Below are 15,399 nucleotides of genomic sequence, written 5' to 3'. Positions count from 1 at the left end.
TGGCAGCGCAGTAACAGTGAGGGTAGAAGTAATAATAGTTTAACGGAATTATTGCTCTACTAATGCTGTTAAATAGTTTCGTTATGAATGTTACCAGTATCTCCTCTTTGGTTGAGTATAATGATACTGACCAGACTTTCTGTCACCGTTAAATAACCCAACAAACTTTCAAGATGCCTTGTACAATTCTGTAGGACAAAGAAGGATGCGCGCTGTCCTTCTGTAGCTCGGAAGTATTAATTTCAGAACTGAGAGGAGAAAAGTCGCAGGGCATCAAGGCCGTTAGTTCGTGGTCCTCACTTCCTGAGCAGACACGCCGAGTGCTTCTGTGTGCAGGGCGTTCCTGGTCTGAGCTGTCAAACCCAACGCAGATGTTAATTTCATTTTTCTTTTTTAGGTATTGAGAGATGATGAACGATAAATATATTTGGGCGACATCCTTAAAGGAGTATTTTAAGAAGTGGAAAGGGCTTTTTTAAAATGTCCAGAGAGTTGAATACTAAAAGTGATGCAAGTTGGTTGCCCCCTTAGGATGTAGTCTTCAGAGCCTATATTAGTAAATGTTCTAAGGTTATAAACAATATCATAAGATAAGTCATGCTTAATCCTGTAACAAGTATTAACACAAACTCTAAGCTCAAAGGTGTCAGTAGCAGTTAAAGGTTTATGACATCCTGGCTATGAAAAACCCTTGGCAGCAAAAGGGCTTAGCACTTATCAACCTAGGGTTACCCCTTTTCTTGCAACCTACACTGACCAGCTTATAAAAGTTACAGAGATCTTTCTCTTTCTTACTAATGTTCCTTTGAATTGACTTTAAAACAGCTTGATATTTATTTCTGTGAGATCTATATGCATGTACATATAAATGTTTATACGTGTGTATATATGTATTTATATGTGTGCTTATGTGATTACATAAAACACTTTTAAGGTACTAGCACAGAGAACTAATATTAATTTTGAGGTGAAATATGGAAATATTTGTTGAAATATTAAAAAGTAAAATGCACTTAAGAGTAAGATAGTACATTCTGACATGTTTTCATTAAATCTGAGAAGGTTTAGGATCAAGCACGTTGCAGTGTTGGAGAAGATCCTTTGGTGAAGACTTCAGTATGTAAAAACTGCTGCCTATAAAGATACACAATACTTGCAGATACTGTAAGACAGATGATACATGTTTCAGTGCCCTTCCTGTCTTTACTTTTATACAGTTGGGTTCACAGGTTTTAGTATCTCTTCTCTCCTCCTTCCCCACCCCCTCCCACATACCCAAGTTGCAACTGTTGATCTTGCCAGGTCCCCACCCAAGCAAGCAACCCAACTGTTCTGGGCCAACATCACCACCTAGTGGTCATGATAGAGGATTGTCCTCATCATTTACCTCTTTCTTGTCCCTTGTTGAAAATTAAAAACAAACTGTTTGACCCTATTCTATCTCAATTTGTGTCCCCTGCTACCTGAGAAAAATGTAAATAAATGCTAGTAACTCATTCTGTTTTTCATACTCTTCCTCTTTTATCTCTCCCTGATTTTATTCCTTTTAAAACCCAAAACATCGAATAAGGATAAACATATTTCTAGTTGAGGCTCCCCTAGTGGCTCAGATGGTAAGGAATCTGCCTGCAACGCAGGAGACCTGGGTTCAGTCACTGGTTTGGGAAGATCTCCTGGAGAAGGGAATGGCTACCTTCCCATTAGGGGAGTAAAGAAAGTAATCCTGCCTCCTTGCAATGAAAAATCCTGCATTTTTAATGGTATAAGCTCTAATCAGTGGTTTCATTAACCTTAAAGTGCTTAAAAGTTTTCATAAACCCTTAGAGGCAGCACAGAAACTTCTACACATCTTTCTTCATCTAAAATTTTTAATTACCTTCATTCAAGATACACCTTAAATATATTTGATCTTTCCTAGCTAGTCACCAGTTGCAGGAATATTTCTGTCTCCTGATTTTTCATTTAAAATATTGAGCATTTTGAGCTTACCTGGTCTAAACTCATAGTTTAGGGAATATCTGTTCAGTGGAACAATGCCATCTGAGTACCAATGCTTTACCTCACCTATAAATATATAGACACATTCTAAAGGGAAAGGAAAGTGATGGGGAAACAGAATCTATCTGTGAGGCAAGGCTGCCAGTGCGCTATATCCCTTTGCATTAACATGTTTTAATCTTTCATGAGGCATACAATGGTTGGCAGCAGGTCCAGGCCTCCTGGCCCCCGTGACCCCGAGTTCTCTGGATTCTCTCAGGGCTAACCTTGTCTGTGTGCTAATGACCAGGCACCCAGGGTCACTCTAAGGACTGTCCTGTTGCTAATAACATAGAAAGCCTCTGAGATGTGTAAAAACGAGACTTTCATTTCCCCAAATTTTAAATTGCATCTTGGAAAGAAAGTGGCTTTTGGCTCAGGGTTTGAAGGCACATCCACTCTGCAGGCAGCCATGCTTATTAAATAATGACACTGCGGCCTCGTCCATCAGCTCCTGGGACTCGGTGGAAAAGTTAGCTGCACGGTTAGGCCTGAACCAATGTGTTCCAGGGTCAAGAAACACAAAGTCTCCATTTCATGTTCTATATTTAATCAGTTCCATTCAGCACCATACTGAGTTTGACATTTTTCTAAGCGGTGGAAGGACAGAGTTACAAAATATTTATAAGTATAATCCCCATATTCAAGGAGAGTATAACATTTCATAGAAGCAGTAGTGCAACTAAGCAGCTTGGGGTCCAAAGAAACAGAACTGATGGAATGGTTTAGGAATTTAGAGAGGGGATGACCACAGAGACAGCATCCGTGGGAACACTAAATGCAAGTTAGGAAGGATGACTGGTTCCTGGAATCGATGACAGGATGGGCCTGAGGAAGAAAATAAGAGAGGGCTGATCACATGGCCTTCTCACACAGGATGCAGGGGCCCCGCTTGTCTCTGGGTGGGCTCTGGAGTGTTTGGGTGTGAACCTGCGAATGGCCGAAGTTGGTCCCAGTCTCCTCCTTCACTAGTTTGAGCAAAGGCTGGTGCCCTTGAGTGCCCCGGGGTGTGCAGTTCAAAACCACGGACCCACCAGCTCTCAGACCCAAGAGCCTTCCTGGGAAGGCCTACAAGATGCAGGGGCAGGCCCTCCACACCCACACCTGCCCTCTGGTGCCTTGAGTGGAAGCCTGGCTGCCAGAGCCGCCCACCACCACCACGCTCCAGGCATTGCCTTCTGTCCTCCAGCAGTGTGGAGGGCTCCCAGAGCAGGGGTCCCCCTCAGGAGGACCTCCAGTCCCCCTTTTGTCTTCCTCCTGCTTCCCTTCGTTCAGGAACCTGGGGTCAGGGGGCACTTCTGCTCTCAGCCCGAGGCTTGTGTCTGAGCCCAGCGCATCCGGGCCCCTTGACATCTAGGAATGGGCTTCCTTCTCACCCGCTCCGGACTGTGTGCCCCTGTTTAAAGGGGGCTCCAGCCTGTGCGGCAGGGAGACTCTGTAGGCCAGTGACATGGGCCCCCAGGCCTGCAGCATCTACTGTCCTTGGGCCACGTCACTAGTCAAGCTCACCATCACGTAAAACCCCTGAAGCCACTTTCCCATTTACAGAAGTGAACCTGTCTGAGCTTGTGTTTCTCCAATGTGTTTTTTGCCTTATGTGGACATGATTCATGGGGTCGCAAAGAGTCAGACACAACTGAGCGACTGAACTGAACTGAACATGGATGTACGTTAGATTTCAACTCTTGAGATTGGATCTGTGTTTGCCACATATTAAGACAGTTCCCTGCCCTGATTTCCGTCATGTACAAGAATAATATGACCGCCACTTGTATTCACCTCCCCGTGAGACGAGAGCCCTTTCTCGTGGACACCCGCCTTGGGTTGGGGGCGTCTCTGCACCTTTCCCACGCAGCTGGCACCTAGGGTGCATTTGTCCACAGAGAGATAGGAACTTCCCCCTCACACGGAGAGAAAATTCACACATGCTTGAATCTGCTGAGCCAGTGGCTGATGTGTGGCCCACTGGGTCTCACCTCCACCCCCGGCTCCCCTCTCACTTGCCACAGACCTTTCTGTGACCGTCTGGCCTTGAATTCCTCCCCCTTCCCTCCTCCCCCAAGTGCAGGCAGCTTCCAGCTCTGCATCCCCAGCATGTGCCTGCTGGCTCCTGTGACTCCATGTGTCTCCATGTGACTCCAACCCTCTGTCCAGTCCCCGTGATTTACGCTCCCCTGACCTTGCTCAGGGATCTGGGGACCCCCAAATTGGGGGGCTTCCTATTTTTTTTCATAAAACTAGAATATCACACGATACTGAATTTTCTTCTTTGCACTTAGCCTGTTGTGGTGCTGAATACATCTACATAAAACCATACCAGAGGATCCACAATGATCGGAGGGTAATTTACAAAAAGGATCTCAGGCCTTTTCAGCCTCCTGGTTTCTTGAGTCTATGAATACAGTTCTCAGAGAACATGTCACTTGGCAGAAAATGACAAAGTCCCGCCTTCATGGACTGCTGTCAGATGAGTGTCAAGACTTCTGGCGTCAGGGCATCTGTGAGATTTAAGATGACATCCGTCCCTCACTTTCCATTCCCTCTGTTCTCATCCTGTTCACTCCTGACATGCTTTACCTGTGCCGCCCACAGCCTGCCTCCAGGACCGGGTGTGGGTCCGGATGGCAGAAAGCCATCTCTTTACCCCCTCAATTCTCTCAAAGCTCCAGTTGGGCCGGTGCTGACAATCTCCAGTTTTACAGATGAGGAAACCGAGGTACAGAGCAGGTACATGCATTGTACCAGATCTCAGCATTTATAAAGAATGGAGTTGAGATTCCAAACCGGGAATTCTGATTTCAGAGTCCCAGCTCTGAGCTTGCCAATCACAAGAACTGTGTTGAGTCCAACCAGCTTGTTCCTGGCACAGGCTTTCTCAGACTCCAGTGGAAGTGGATGTGTCCAAGGGGTGGGTCTGAGATGGGTCTCATTCAGTGGATCTGAGGTGGACCCCAAAGTCTGCTCTTGCCAGCGCATTCTCAGGGACTTGCTTTTGGTCCAGGGACCATAATGGGAGAACCACTGATTCACAACGCCAATCAAAAACTTTGTAGTCATGGTTGCTGTCTATCTCATTGATAATATTACTTGGCACAATTTACCTCCTTCCTCTTGTTCATCCATAGAGACTGTGATAAACATGAGGGCTTTCAGTGTAACCACGGTTTCTCCTGGTCATCACAGTGTTGGACTCAGCCATCCCTTATCAGTCGGTGTTTCAGAAGAGTGCAAACCAAATATCTGTTTTCTTTACCAAGAAAAACACATGAATGACAGAAATAATGACCCTAAATGTGATGCTGAGGAAGCAACAATGCAAAGTGGACAGTGGTTATTGTATCATAACCGAGAGCCCTTCACCTCCCCTGCTCCCCCTCCCCATGCCCACACATGAGTCTTTCTTTCTGAAAAGCTAGTACAGATCTGTTTACATTCACAGACCATCCCAGTCAACCCTTGAGCAACTGGAAGAACCCTCAGGCTCGTGGCCCTACTTTAGGATACAGGTTTTATTATCACTACAGAATAAGAAGGGTTTAGAGTGGTCATGTGCCAAAGAAACAGACAAAATTCTTTCAGGAATCTGCAGACAGAAATCTGAGGGTGTGTTTGCTGAGTTTTGTCCCCACGTTTATTAACACATGAATGAATGAAGGAAAAGAAGCTTATGGTTATCCTTATTCTTAAGGGGACTTTCTCAGCTAGATAAGCACTTCTCAGGGGGTTTTGCCAAACAAGGGCCCCCACCCGTGGGGGCTGGATTACTTGACGATCACTTATCTTCTGGGATCAGGGGTTCTGCTGGCTCACAGGGTGTTGGACTTGGCTTCGGGTCACTCCAGAGGAGCTGTCACGGTGAACCTGGTGACCTTACCCTGTGAGAGCCCCCCATCCCCCCCCCAATCTAAAGTGAGAATTTATAAATAGCTTTCCCACGCATCTTCACCCTCTGCCATTTGGACCTACAGAAAGGGCAGGCAATTGACCCAGCCCCGAGATGCCGACTGCCAGCATCACAGCCCACTGTGGGCAGACGGGTCCAGGCTGGGCTGCTGTCCCCCGGGATAAGGTGCTGAGAACCTGTGTTTGGAAGCTGTCGCTCTCACTGGGTCGCTTTGCTGCTGGGCGGTGCTGTTCTGTTTTTGCCTGACACTGAGCGGCCCCTGTGTTGTATTGTCTCTTTCAGCCGGTAATGTTAAAGTAGAGACTCAGAGTGATGAAGAGAATGGGCGTGCCTGTGAAGTGAATGGGGAAGAGTGTGCGGAGGACTTGCGGATGCTCGATGCCTCCGGAGAGAAAATGAATGGCTCGCACAGTGTCCAAGGCAGCAAAGCTTTGTCAGGAGCTGGAGGCATTCGACTTCCTAACGGCAAACTAAAGTGTGATGTCTGTGGGATCATTTGCATCGGCCCCAATGTGCTCATGGTCCACAAGAGAAGCCACACTGGTAAGGCCTGGCGTAGCTCCTCCTTCGGTGGCCCGGAGGGGCCCGCGGTGTGTCGCAGAGGACAAGGCCCCTCCCGGCCTAGTGTCCTGAGCGAGGTGTAGCCTCCCTGTTCATCCAGAAGGATTTCTAAACATGTACCAATTCGATCCTCTAAACTAAAGCTATAAACAGAAAGGTAAAGGTAACAGGTGTGCCAGTTCTGACAAGGGCCTGAGGTTCTGCTCGCTAAATAGGGGCGGCGGGGCTGTGCTAGATGGTTCACCCATAAGAAAACCAAACAGAGTAAGAGACTGATGCCCTGAAATCCACTCCTCAGATTGTCCACCGAGAAACCAGGAGTGGGAGATGCATGTTGGGGGTATTCGTACTAATAGGACTTGATTCTTAGAAACACTCATTGAATCCTGATGGAATAGCAGCGAAGTGTAGTCTTTCAGAAAAACTTTGTTTTCAGAAGGCTTCTCCTCCCAGGCGACACTCCCACCGAGATGGTTTGGTTGCCACCAGCTCCCATATGAGCGCTTCCCTGGTGGCTCAGACCGTAATGACTCTGCCTGCAATGCAGGAGACCCTCTCAAACTGGTAAAGAATTTAATACCTAAACCCCCGACCTAGCGGATGTGGGGGATGGAGGCTTTGGCAGCAGAAGAGAAAGTATTCTGGATCCAGAAATGAAGGAGTGCAAACTGAAGGCTGCACCCAAGCTCCTGACATGTTCCCACACCGGGGGCTGGAGACAAAAGGTCTGCATTCTGCCCCCTCCGTGTGCCCCGAGTGCAGTCATGGCGGACGACCAGTCACGTGCTTACCCACCGGAAGTGTCGCGAGTGGCCCTAAAGAGTCTTCAAAATAAAATATTAACAGGGCACACCTTACCTTTAACGGCATGCATAGTCTTTAGAACTGAATAGAAACCTTACTCTTCTGCTCTAAAGGTGGAAAAAACATAATAAATGTGCCAACTCCAGTGATCACTGAAAGTTTGGACATAAACATACCCTAGCCCCTGCTGCCCAGGCGAGGGGCTGTGGTTAGGGTTAGGACTAGGCTATCTTAAAGCCAGGGTCTTCCACTGTTCTCCACAAGAGGAGACTAGCAAACTGGCAAAACAGCAGACTGAGAAGGCAAAGTGGGTTTCGTAATCTAGCTCGGGGAAGTGAGGAAGAAGATGAACATCGCGACCTCATGTGATTCTTCCCTGGGCCACACGCTTATCTGATTATCAAAAATGAAGCAGGAACTCAGAAAATTCGTGGAGCAAAACAGCTGGGTTGTAAGGAAATGCGGATCTTTGTAGAGCTGTCATTTTTATATTTGAATCAGGCAGTTCCCAAAATGATTTTTGGTTGTCATCCATCTGGAAAAACCGTATCATATGTCTACTTTCAATGAACATTCATTTTTGATAAACACTTAACTTTTACAGTTTAGCAAACTTTGTTTTCCCTACTGTGCCTGGCAATCCCCCAATTATCCCATGAACAATCCCCAGCATATCTAGCCCTAAGGGAAGCTCACAGGAGAGTAGTCGGGAGGTGGAAATTAAAGTGAACGGAAGTTATGTGGTGAGAGACCCCTTACAGGATGCACTGGGACCCATGTTAATTCATTCCTGGCAGAGAAATAGACCTCACAAATGAATTACTTTCCTGTTAATTCATGTAAAACCTCACTATACAGTGAAAGTTCTCTTCAATAAATATTTGATAACTGAATGAAATGCTGGCATACTAAATGGCCAGATTATAATGACTGCCTGCCCTGATAAAAAGAATAATTGCATTTAATGATAAACCTGCCAAGTATAGATATGCAGAGTAGACTGGCTGTTTGCTGCCCACTTCTGCCCACGAATAATGGCTACGTGCCAGATAAGCACCAACACATGGAGTGTTTCGCTAACGGAACAGTTCATTCCAGAAAGAGGGACTTAGAGACCATCAGCTGTATGATTCCAGCTTGATTTCTATTAAAAAAGAAAAAACAAAAAAACCTGAAACAAGGAACTCCTGGATTGCCTTCATGATGCTTTTCTGCTTTGCATAGATAGAGTGGTAGGTTGGTATGTATAGAAATAGCAACATGTTGGCCAAACTAGGTTTGAGTAGACACACTACAAAGTATCCGCATTTGTGGGGTCAGAGGGGAATGTATCAGAAAGGCAGGCTTTGCTAATCCCCAGCCCTGCTCCGAATTCCCTAAAAGCAGCATTTCCCAAAGGTAAAGTTCCCATTACTCACCGGAGGTCCTGTGAAAATGCAGACAGGAGTCCAGATCCAGAGGATGCTGGGAGCTGGAGCAGGGACCCAGACTGTCTGTAGGTGGCGCAAGGTGCAGCTTATAGTGAACCGGAAACTGCCAGGAGCCTGGACTTGCACCTGCTGTCACCCAGTGGGCTGGGCACACCGGGGTTTCCTTCTGAAAGACTCGCCTGCCCGGGGCCACCTCCCTCATCACCAGCACCACAAGGGCTGTGGCTGCCTTCATCTGAGTGGTCCGTTGATGCCATCATTTCACTTCCCCAGTTTTGCTGCTCAATTTCATTTTTTTAACTCAAACATCATAGTAACACCTTCCTGCCAACCTCAGAGGGCTCCCTGGAGAATCAGAGGGAGGCTGTTAGGAGAAGAGCATGTAATGCAGGGAGAACTCCACCATGCAGATGTGTAGCATCCTGGTTCTAAATGATAGGGTTTTTAATAGGAAGCATCAATAAAAATGTCTGAATTGTGGTTATCCTGTCCAGCCCTGTGCCCGCTCTGTGCCCATCTGTAAGGTGAAAAGGTGCAACCATTAGGCTTTGTAAACAGCCTCACATTGGCTGCTGGGCTTCCCAGGTGGCTCAATGGCAAAGAATCCACCTGCCAAGCAGGAGACTTGGCTCAGTCCCCAGATCGGGAAGATGCCCTGGAGAAGGAAATGGCAACCACTCCAGTATCCTCGCCTGGAAAAATCCCATGAACAGAGGAGCCTGGTGGACTGGAGTCCATGGGGTTGTCCATGGCTCAATGACTAAACAGCGGTAGCAGCAGCATGCTGATTGCTGATCCAAGGCATGACTGCAATAAGCCCAGGCAAATCCTTGTGGTTCAATATATTTATAAATTCACTTTCTTCGGATACAGGATCAGAAATTTTATGATGTAGGTGTCCATGGACTTTCTTTTTTACCCAATCAAATTATGAAAAGAAGCTTAGGCATTCTTCAGAGAGTCCCTGAAATGAAAGATTACAGAGTCACTGAGATTACAGACTAAATTTTGAATTAATGATACAAAACTCCTCATCCCAATTAACTAAAAGGGAGCACAGCCTTGGAGGAGCTTGGGCTCACTCGCCATCAGCTGCATGCTGTGGGGCCAGCAGCTGGCAGTAGCAGCAGAAGGACCAGGGATCATGCGCTGAGTTCTGCCCTCTGGCTCTGGGGCCCTTTCCTGCTAACACCTCCAAAGGGAAGCCACATTGAGTTGAATTCCGTGTCATGGCTTCAGGGAATGCTCTCTTCCAGGCCCCAGGCCCCATGTTACATATTCATGCTGGCACAACAATCAGAAACAAATAGATTTCCAGGAAAGCTTGCCAGTGGAATTAAGACACCAGGCCCAGCAGGCTACATGAGAGCAAATTAGAAGACAAATTTCACTCTCGAAGTCATGGCCCCTGTCTTTCCTGCCTGCCCTGTTCTGCTGGAGGGATTCATGACTGTAACCATCTGTCCTTTCTCTGCTGATAACACTGGCTGGATGGCAGTGTTCCCTGCATCCTTTCAGACCTCAGGAGAAGCCAGGCGCCCAGCACCTCATCAGCATAGAGGGGGCATGTCACATGGGCACGGGTCACACCGAGGCATGTTGGTCACCAGGAACGGTCCACATCCTTGTCATGATCATATTCATGGCATTGGACTGCCTAGCTCTCCAGAACACTCACCCTAAGGGTCCGCCCTGCCGGTCACCCTGACTCTTCTTCCTTCTTCCATCTGCTTAGAGCTAAAGACTGCAGTCACACACACACGTGTAGGGGGAGGCCCTGAAGTGTTTCTAGTAGAAAATTAACAATGTCTATTAGATGCTCCTTTGTTCTGCCGGCTACTAGCTGTTGTAACCCCCTCATCTAGTGTGGGCTTGTAGCTCAGAGATTGAGGAAGTGTTACTTTTACCATCGCCTTTCCACCTGCTGGACTTCCTCTGCTCAGTCAGATCCAATCTAGATACAGACTTTGGAAAATTACAAATATATTGTTATTGTTAGGATTCCAAATGGTCTATAACTGAATATCATTGTAGGTTTGCTTCAGTTTTTCTAGTAGCACATCTATCCTTCCCACTTAAGAATGATGATAATCTTGAAATTCAGATGCCAACACAGGCTTCTAAATTTAATCTGGTGTAGATTTAGTAGTACCAGATGCACTTCTGATCGCCCTTGATAAGTGCTGTCTTGTTCACCAAAATCATGCAGATCGATTGGGAAAATTGTTAAAATACATTTTAACACATTTCTTCTTCCCTAAGGTAAAGTTGTTACTAGGAAGTGCATTTTCATGGTATCTCAATACCAGATATCATGGTCATACAAAGCCTTTCGTCTAAAAGAAAAAAAAAAGCACTTTTTAAAGAGTTTTGATGTTTACTTAAACATGACAAATGTATCCCTGTTTTAAGTGAGAGTTAAATATTCACTGATTTTAGATTCTGAGACCTGTGACTAGTCAATAGCATATTTCTTGACCGCAGCGGCCTGTCCATCCCGTTGTTGGACCAGAGTCTGGGGACATGAGCTGACACACAGCAGAGAGCTCAGTGGGTTTTTTGTTTTGTTCTGTTGTTTTTGTGACCACTCCAGCGGTTCCACTCCCGAAAGAGTTCCCAATAATAATTGAATTTCATCTCTTAGAATATCTGTACTGAAAATATAACTGACTTCAATAGATATGGATAGACGTCATACTGGCTTCAAGGTTGCAGGATTAGGAGGCAAAGGAAAAAGCCAGAACCCTCAGTGCAGCTCAGATTTTGACAGAGATTCAGGACTTCTCTTTGGATGATGGAAACCATCCCTCCAGTTTCTCAATTTCTCATTTTATTCAGTCTTTCTCCTTCTCTCCCTCCCACCCTCACACTCTGTCTGTCTCTTTCCTGATTTGCCTGCATAGGGACAGACAGGTAATGGAGAAGAAATTGAAAGGGAAAATACAGGGAAAATGTAAATGAAAAGAAGTTATTATAACTGTTATAATGAAGTGCCTTTCATTTAAATATAAGAATGTAACGCTGAAATGAACTTGTGATCCTGAAATGCATTTTTAATGAGTTTCCTTTTTATTTTGCTGCTTCAGTGGCATATTTTAAAGACCCTTTGAAAAAAGCCACATTAAAACCCCCACCAAATGCCACAACACGCAAAATTGGATATTGGTTTATTCCAAAACTGCTGATCAGGAAGAGTGGCTCTTCATCACAAAATGTTGCAGTCACTTTATTTAAATGAGTTTGAATTTGCATTGTGATGTGCCATTCTGATTTAGGGAAAAAAAATTAGATTTTCAGATCAAATTGACCCAACCAGTGAAGCGTTAAGGAACTGGCAGGTTTAGTCTGAAAGCCTCATGTTCTATCAAACCTGCAGCCGGTGGAAGTCACCGGGCCCGTGGGAAACAACTTTCTCGCCGTGTCCTCCTCTGTCCCCGCCGAGTTCCGCTCTCACCGCTCTGCCTCTTGTCCCCCCAGGAGAGAGACCGTTCCAGTGCAACCAGTGTGGGGCCTCCTTCACGCAGAAAGGCAACTTGCTCCGGCATATCAAGCTGCACTCGGGGGAGAAGCCCTTCAAGTGCCACCTCTGCAACTACGCGTGTCGCCGGCGGGACGCCCTCACTGGCCACCTGAGGACACACTCCGGTAGGTCCCCTGGGTGGGCACAGGCGGCTCAGCTCAGGGGCGCCCGGCTCCCTCTGGGGCAGCCCTGTTCCCAGGGCCAGTCGCCTGGGCATTGGCTGCACCCAGTCAGAGCATCAGCTCCCTCCCACCGTGTGCTCTGGTCTCCCAACAAACCAGAAGAGAAGGGTGGGGAAATATTACACACGCTCGTGCACGCACCCACACACACACACGTCTCCTCTTAGAATATTTTAAGAGAGTCCTCCTCATCCCATTTTTCAGGTAAGTGGGTTTTTCTTTGCAAAGATTTTACCAGCTTGCCCTTGTCCTGAGTCTGCAGCCAATGCCCCGAAGTTTCCAAACACACATCTCCGTGATCGTTGTGAAGCCACCCTCATGGCTGTTTAAGGCTGAGCATGTCGGGGGTCATCATGGGGATAGTTTTCTTTGCAAAGATGTCGCCTGGCGCACCACCAAATGGGCCCAAAGGGACCGAGTGTAGCAGTCACACCAGAGGCTGACTGAGGCCCCGGTGGGAGAGGCCAGTTTGGAGCTGTTACCAGAATGTAGCAAGCCCATCCAGGTAATTGGGTCTCGGTGAGATGATGGTATCTGTGAATGCTCCACAGTATTTGGAGCGCTCCAGCCTGGGAGCCCAGATCCACCTCTGATTATACTAGATCTCCTGCCTCTATAGAAAATTCCTTGGTGTTCCATGATCCAGTGGCCCTGTGTTCTTCCAGGTCAGAGGAAGACAGGGTGAGACCTGTGTGCTGTCCCTGGGGGCATCTGACATCACGCCCTTCCCCTGCCCTCAGGGAGCTCACCGCCTAGACCAGCAGCTCCCCATCACCCCCAGGGCAGCACCTCAAAGAGGCCCCTGGCCCGGAGGAAGGGGTGCATGTCCTTGGAGAAGGTTGGCCTGGACTCAGGTGGTCTCTCCCCCATAGGAAGCAAGTGTAGTTAAGGCCAGGGTTTGAAGCCTTCACACATTTGTCGAGCTCCCCAGGGAAGAGACAGCAAAGCCCCAGTGTGCACCAGGTGCCACGGTGCGTGTGAAGGGATGGGAGGGGCACAGGGAGGAGGCGGCGGGTCTCCAGGGAGAGGTTTCTGGGTTCACCTTTGGAAAAGTTCCCAGTGAATGTGTGGCTCTGTGAGTGGTCCTAGAAAGGGGCCTGGCGGGCATTTATGAGTATGGTGGGGATGTCCTCCCCAAGGGGCTCATCGGGAGGCCATGGGGACAGTTGTGGGGGGGCAGGCTGCTGGTCTGGTTCTCAAGTGCTCGGCCCAGCCATCTCCCCTTGTTCTGACCTCCTTCCTGACCATCAGCATAGAGGAGGCTCCTAGGTGCTCTTAGAAATCCAGGATGGTGTGGTGTGGGCGAGCATCCTAAAATCTCCTGAGAAAGGAGCCACTTGAAGCCAATGGCTCCTCCCACAGCAGGAGATCAGTGGGTGACCCGGGGCCAGGGCCCTGCTGAGGGCTGGGAGGACTTTGCTGCAGGGGACAGGAAGACAGCATTTCCCCAAAGTGGGACGATGACACCGTGACAGTGAGCATTCTTGGATGCTTGCAACATGGGCAATGAGGAGTGCATGTGTTGTCCCCTGAGAGGTGAAGGTTTACAGGGTCCCTATAGGCTTCAGATGTGACGGTTACACCGTCTGTTTACAGAGCCCACCAGGAAGTCTGGGACAGAGCCACTTCACCATACCCTTCTGGTAGAGTCAAGCCAACACCATCAAAGTTGGTAGTGATGCTGCACTGGAGTTGGTAGGATACACAGCACCCCTTTGGTAGACAAAGCAAAGACTCAGTCTTAGCTTGACACCTACCCTTGTCATCCCAGGTCACTCTGGCTTGCAAGAGAAATCTCTTCTGTGTATCAGTCATGTGGTGAAATTAGAAACATCTAGTGCCGTGTTTTAGGTTATTCTGGCTCCATTCCTGCTTATTTCATTTGTGGCATGATGGTGTCCTGCTCCAAGTATGGCTAACAATATAGATAGTCATAGGCTTTGGACAGTTTATTTCCATTAAGGCTTCACTGATGAGCGAGTAGATAAAATTATAGGGAGAGAACCATCATTGATCCAGGGCTGCTGGTGATTCTGCCATCAGAAAATGCCACTGACACGCAGCTTCTGGGGGAAGAAAGAAAACAACAGCGATTTAGGTTCTACAAGATGATTTCGTAGGAACAAAATGAAGACATCAGCCTTTGTCTATAAACCTAAGCATGGTTGTGTTCCATTCCATTGTGAAGTGGCCACACTCCCGTTCCACTAAAAACTGCCATCAACTTGGTAGCTTTCCCTGGCAACTGGTGTTGGCCTGAGATTCCAGCTATAGGACTTGTCCCATACTAATAAGAGGGTGGTCTGGAGTGGTGGGGGAGGGTCCCCCTCCCTTCTTCTCTGCTTTCTTTGGAAGTTGCAAGCTTGGCTAGTGACCTTCCTTCCTACAAAATAGTGGGCTACACTTTAAGATACACTGTAGTTCAGTTGCTTCCAAGAACTGAAGTGTGTTCCAGAGTTAAAGTCAATCATATACTCAGACAGAAATGGGTATTCAGATAGAAATGGGTTTTCAGGCCACATGTACAGGAATTTGCTAAAGTTACAGTGTTTCCAGGAAAGGACATGGAGTGAGTTATCTTTATTCTATTAGTTTCTAAAGGGCATACTCAACAAAAAGTGCAGTTTTAAGCAACATTGTATATTTCAGTGTTGTTTCTCTGGTGTTAGGGATACAGCACTTTCTCCAGATAAAGAATTATTCTTTTTCCCCACTAGTAAATGTTCCAGAAGTCAAATTTTGGTTTTCATCCTGGTTGTCTTAAACTGCAGCTTCTGTTCACCTAAGTAAGAGATTTAACCAATACAAGCTTTGGTTAAGCCATTTCACCAAACAGTCCTATGTGGATGGCATAGATTTTGACATAATACTGTCAAATATGTGCAATCTAACAATATGAGCAGGGAAGAATGAGAAGATTCTGGCTTTAGGATGGAAATTAATAGAATATCCTTTATCCAT

The 15,399-nt window shown here is 47.1% G+C and overlaps 1 protein-coding gene across 2 annotated transcripts in view; it reads left to right on the top strand.

Annotated features, from left to right (window-relative positions):
- IKZF1 (IKAROS family zinc finger 1) overlaps positions 1-15,399 on the top strand; it is a 98,144-nt gene that overhangs the window by 63,793 nt on the left and 18,952 nt on the right. Inside the window, exons 4-5 of one of the 2 annotated variants that reach the window (XM_055589663.1) lie at positions 6,224-6,484; positions 12,214-12,381. In XM_055589663.1, coding sequence (XP_055445638.1) covers positions 6,224-6,484; positions 12,214-12,381 — 429 coding nt within the window. The remainder of the gene's footprint in view (positions 1-6,223; positions 6,485-12,213; positions 12,382-15,399) is intronic. The other variant, XM_055589664.1, reaches the window with a different exon arrangement.

The sequence above is a fragment of the Bubalus kerabau genome, chromosome 8 (genome assembly GCF_029407905.1).
Source record: "Bubalus kerabau isolate K-KA32 ecotype Philippines breed swamp buffalo chromosome 8, PCC_UOA_SB_1v2, whole genome shotgun sequence".
NCBI classification, from domain to species: Eukaryota; Metazoa; Chordata; class Mammalia; order Artiodactyla; family Bovidae; genus Bubalus; species Bubalus kerabau.
Note: the sequence above shows the minus strand (reverse complement) of the source record. Positions and strands in the feature narration are given on the sequence as shown.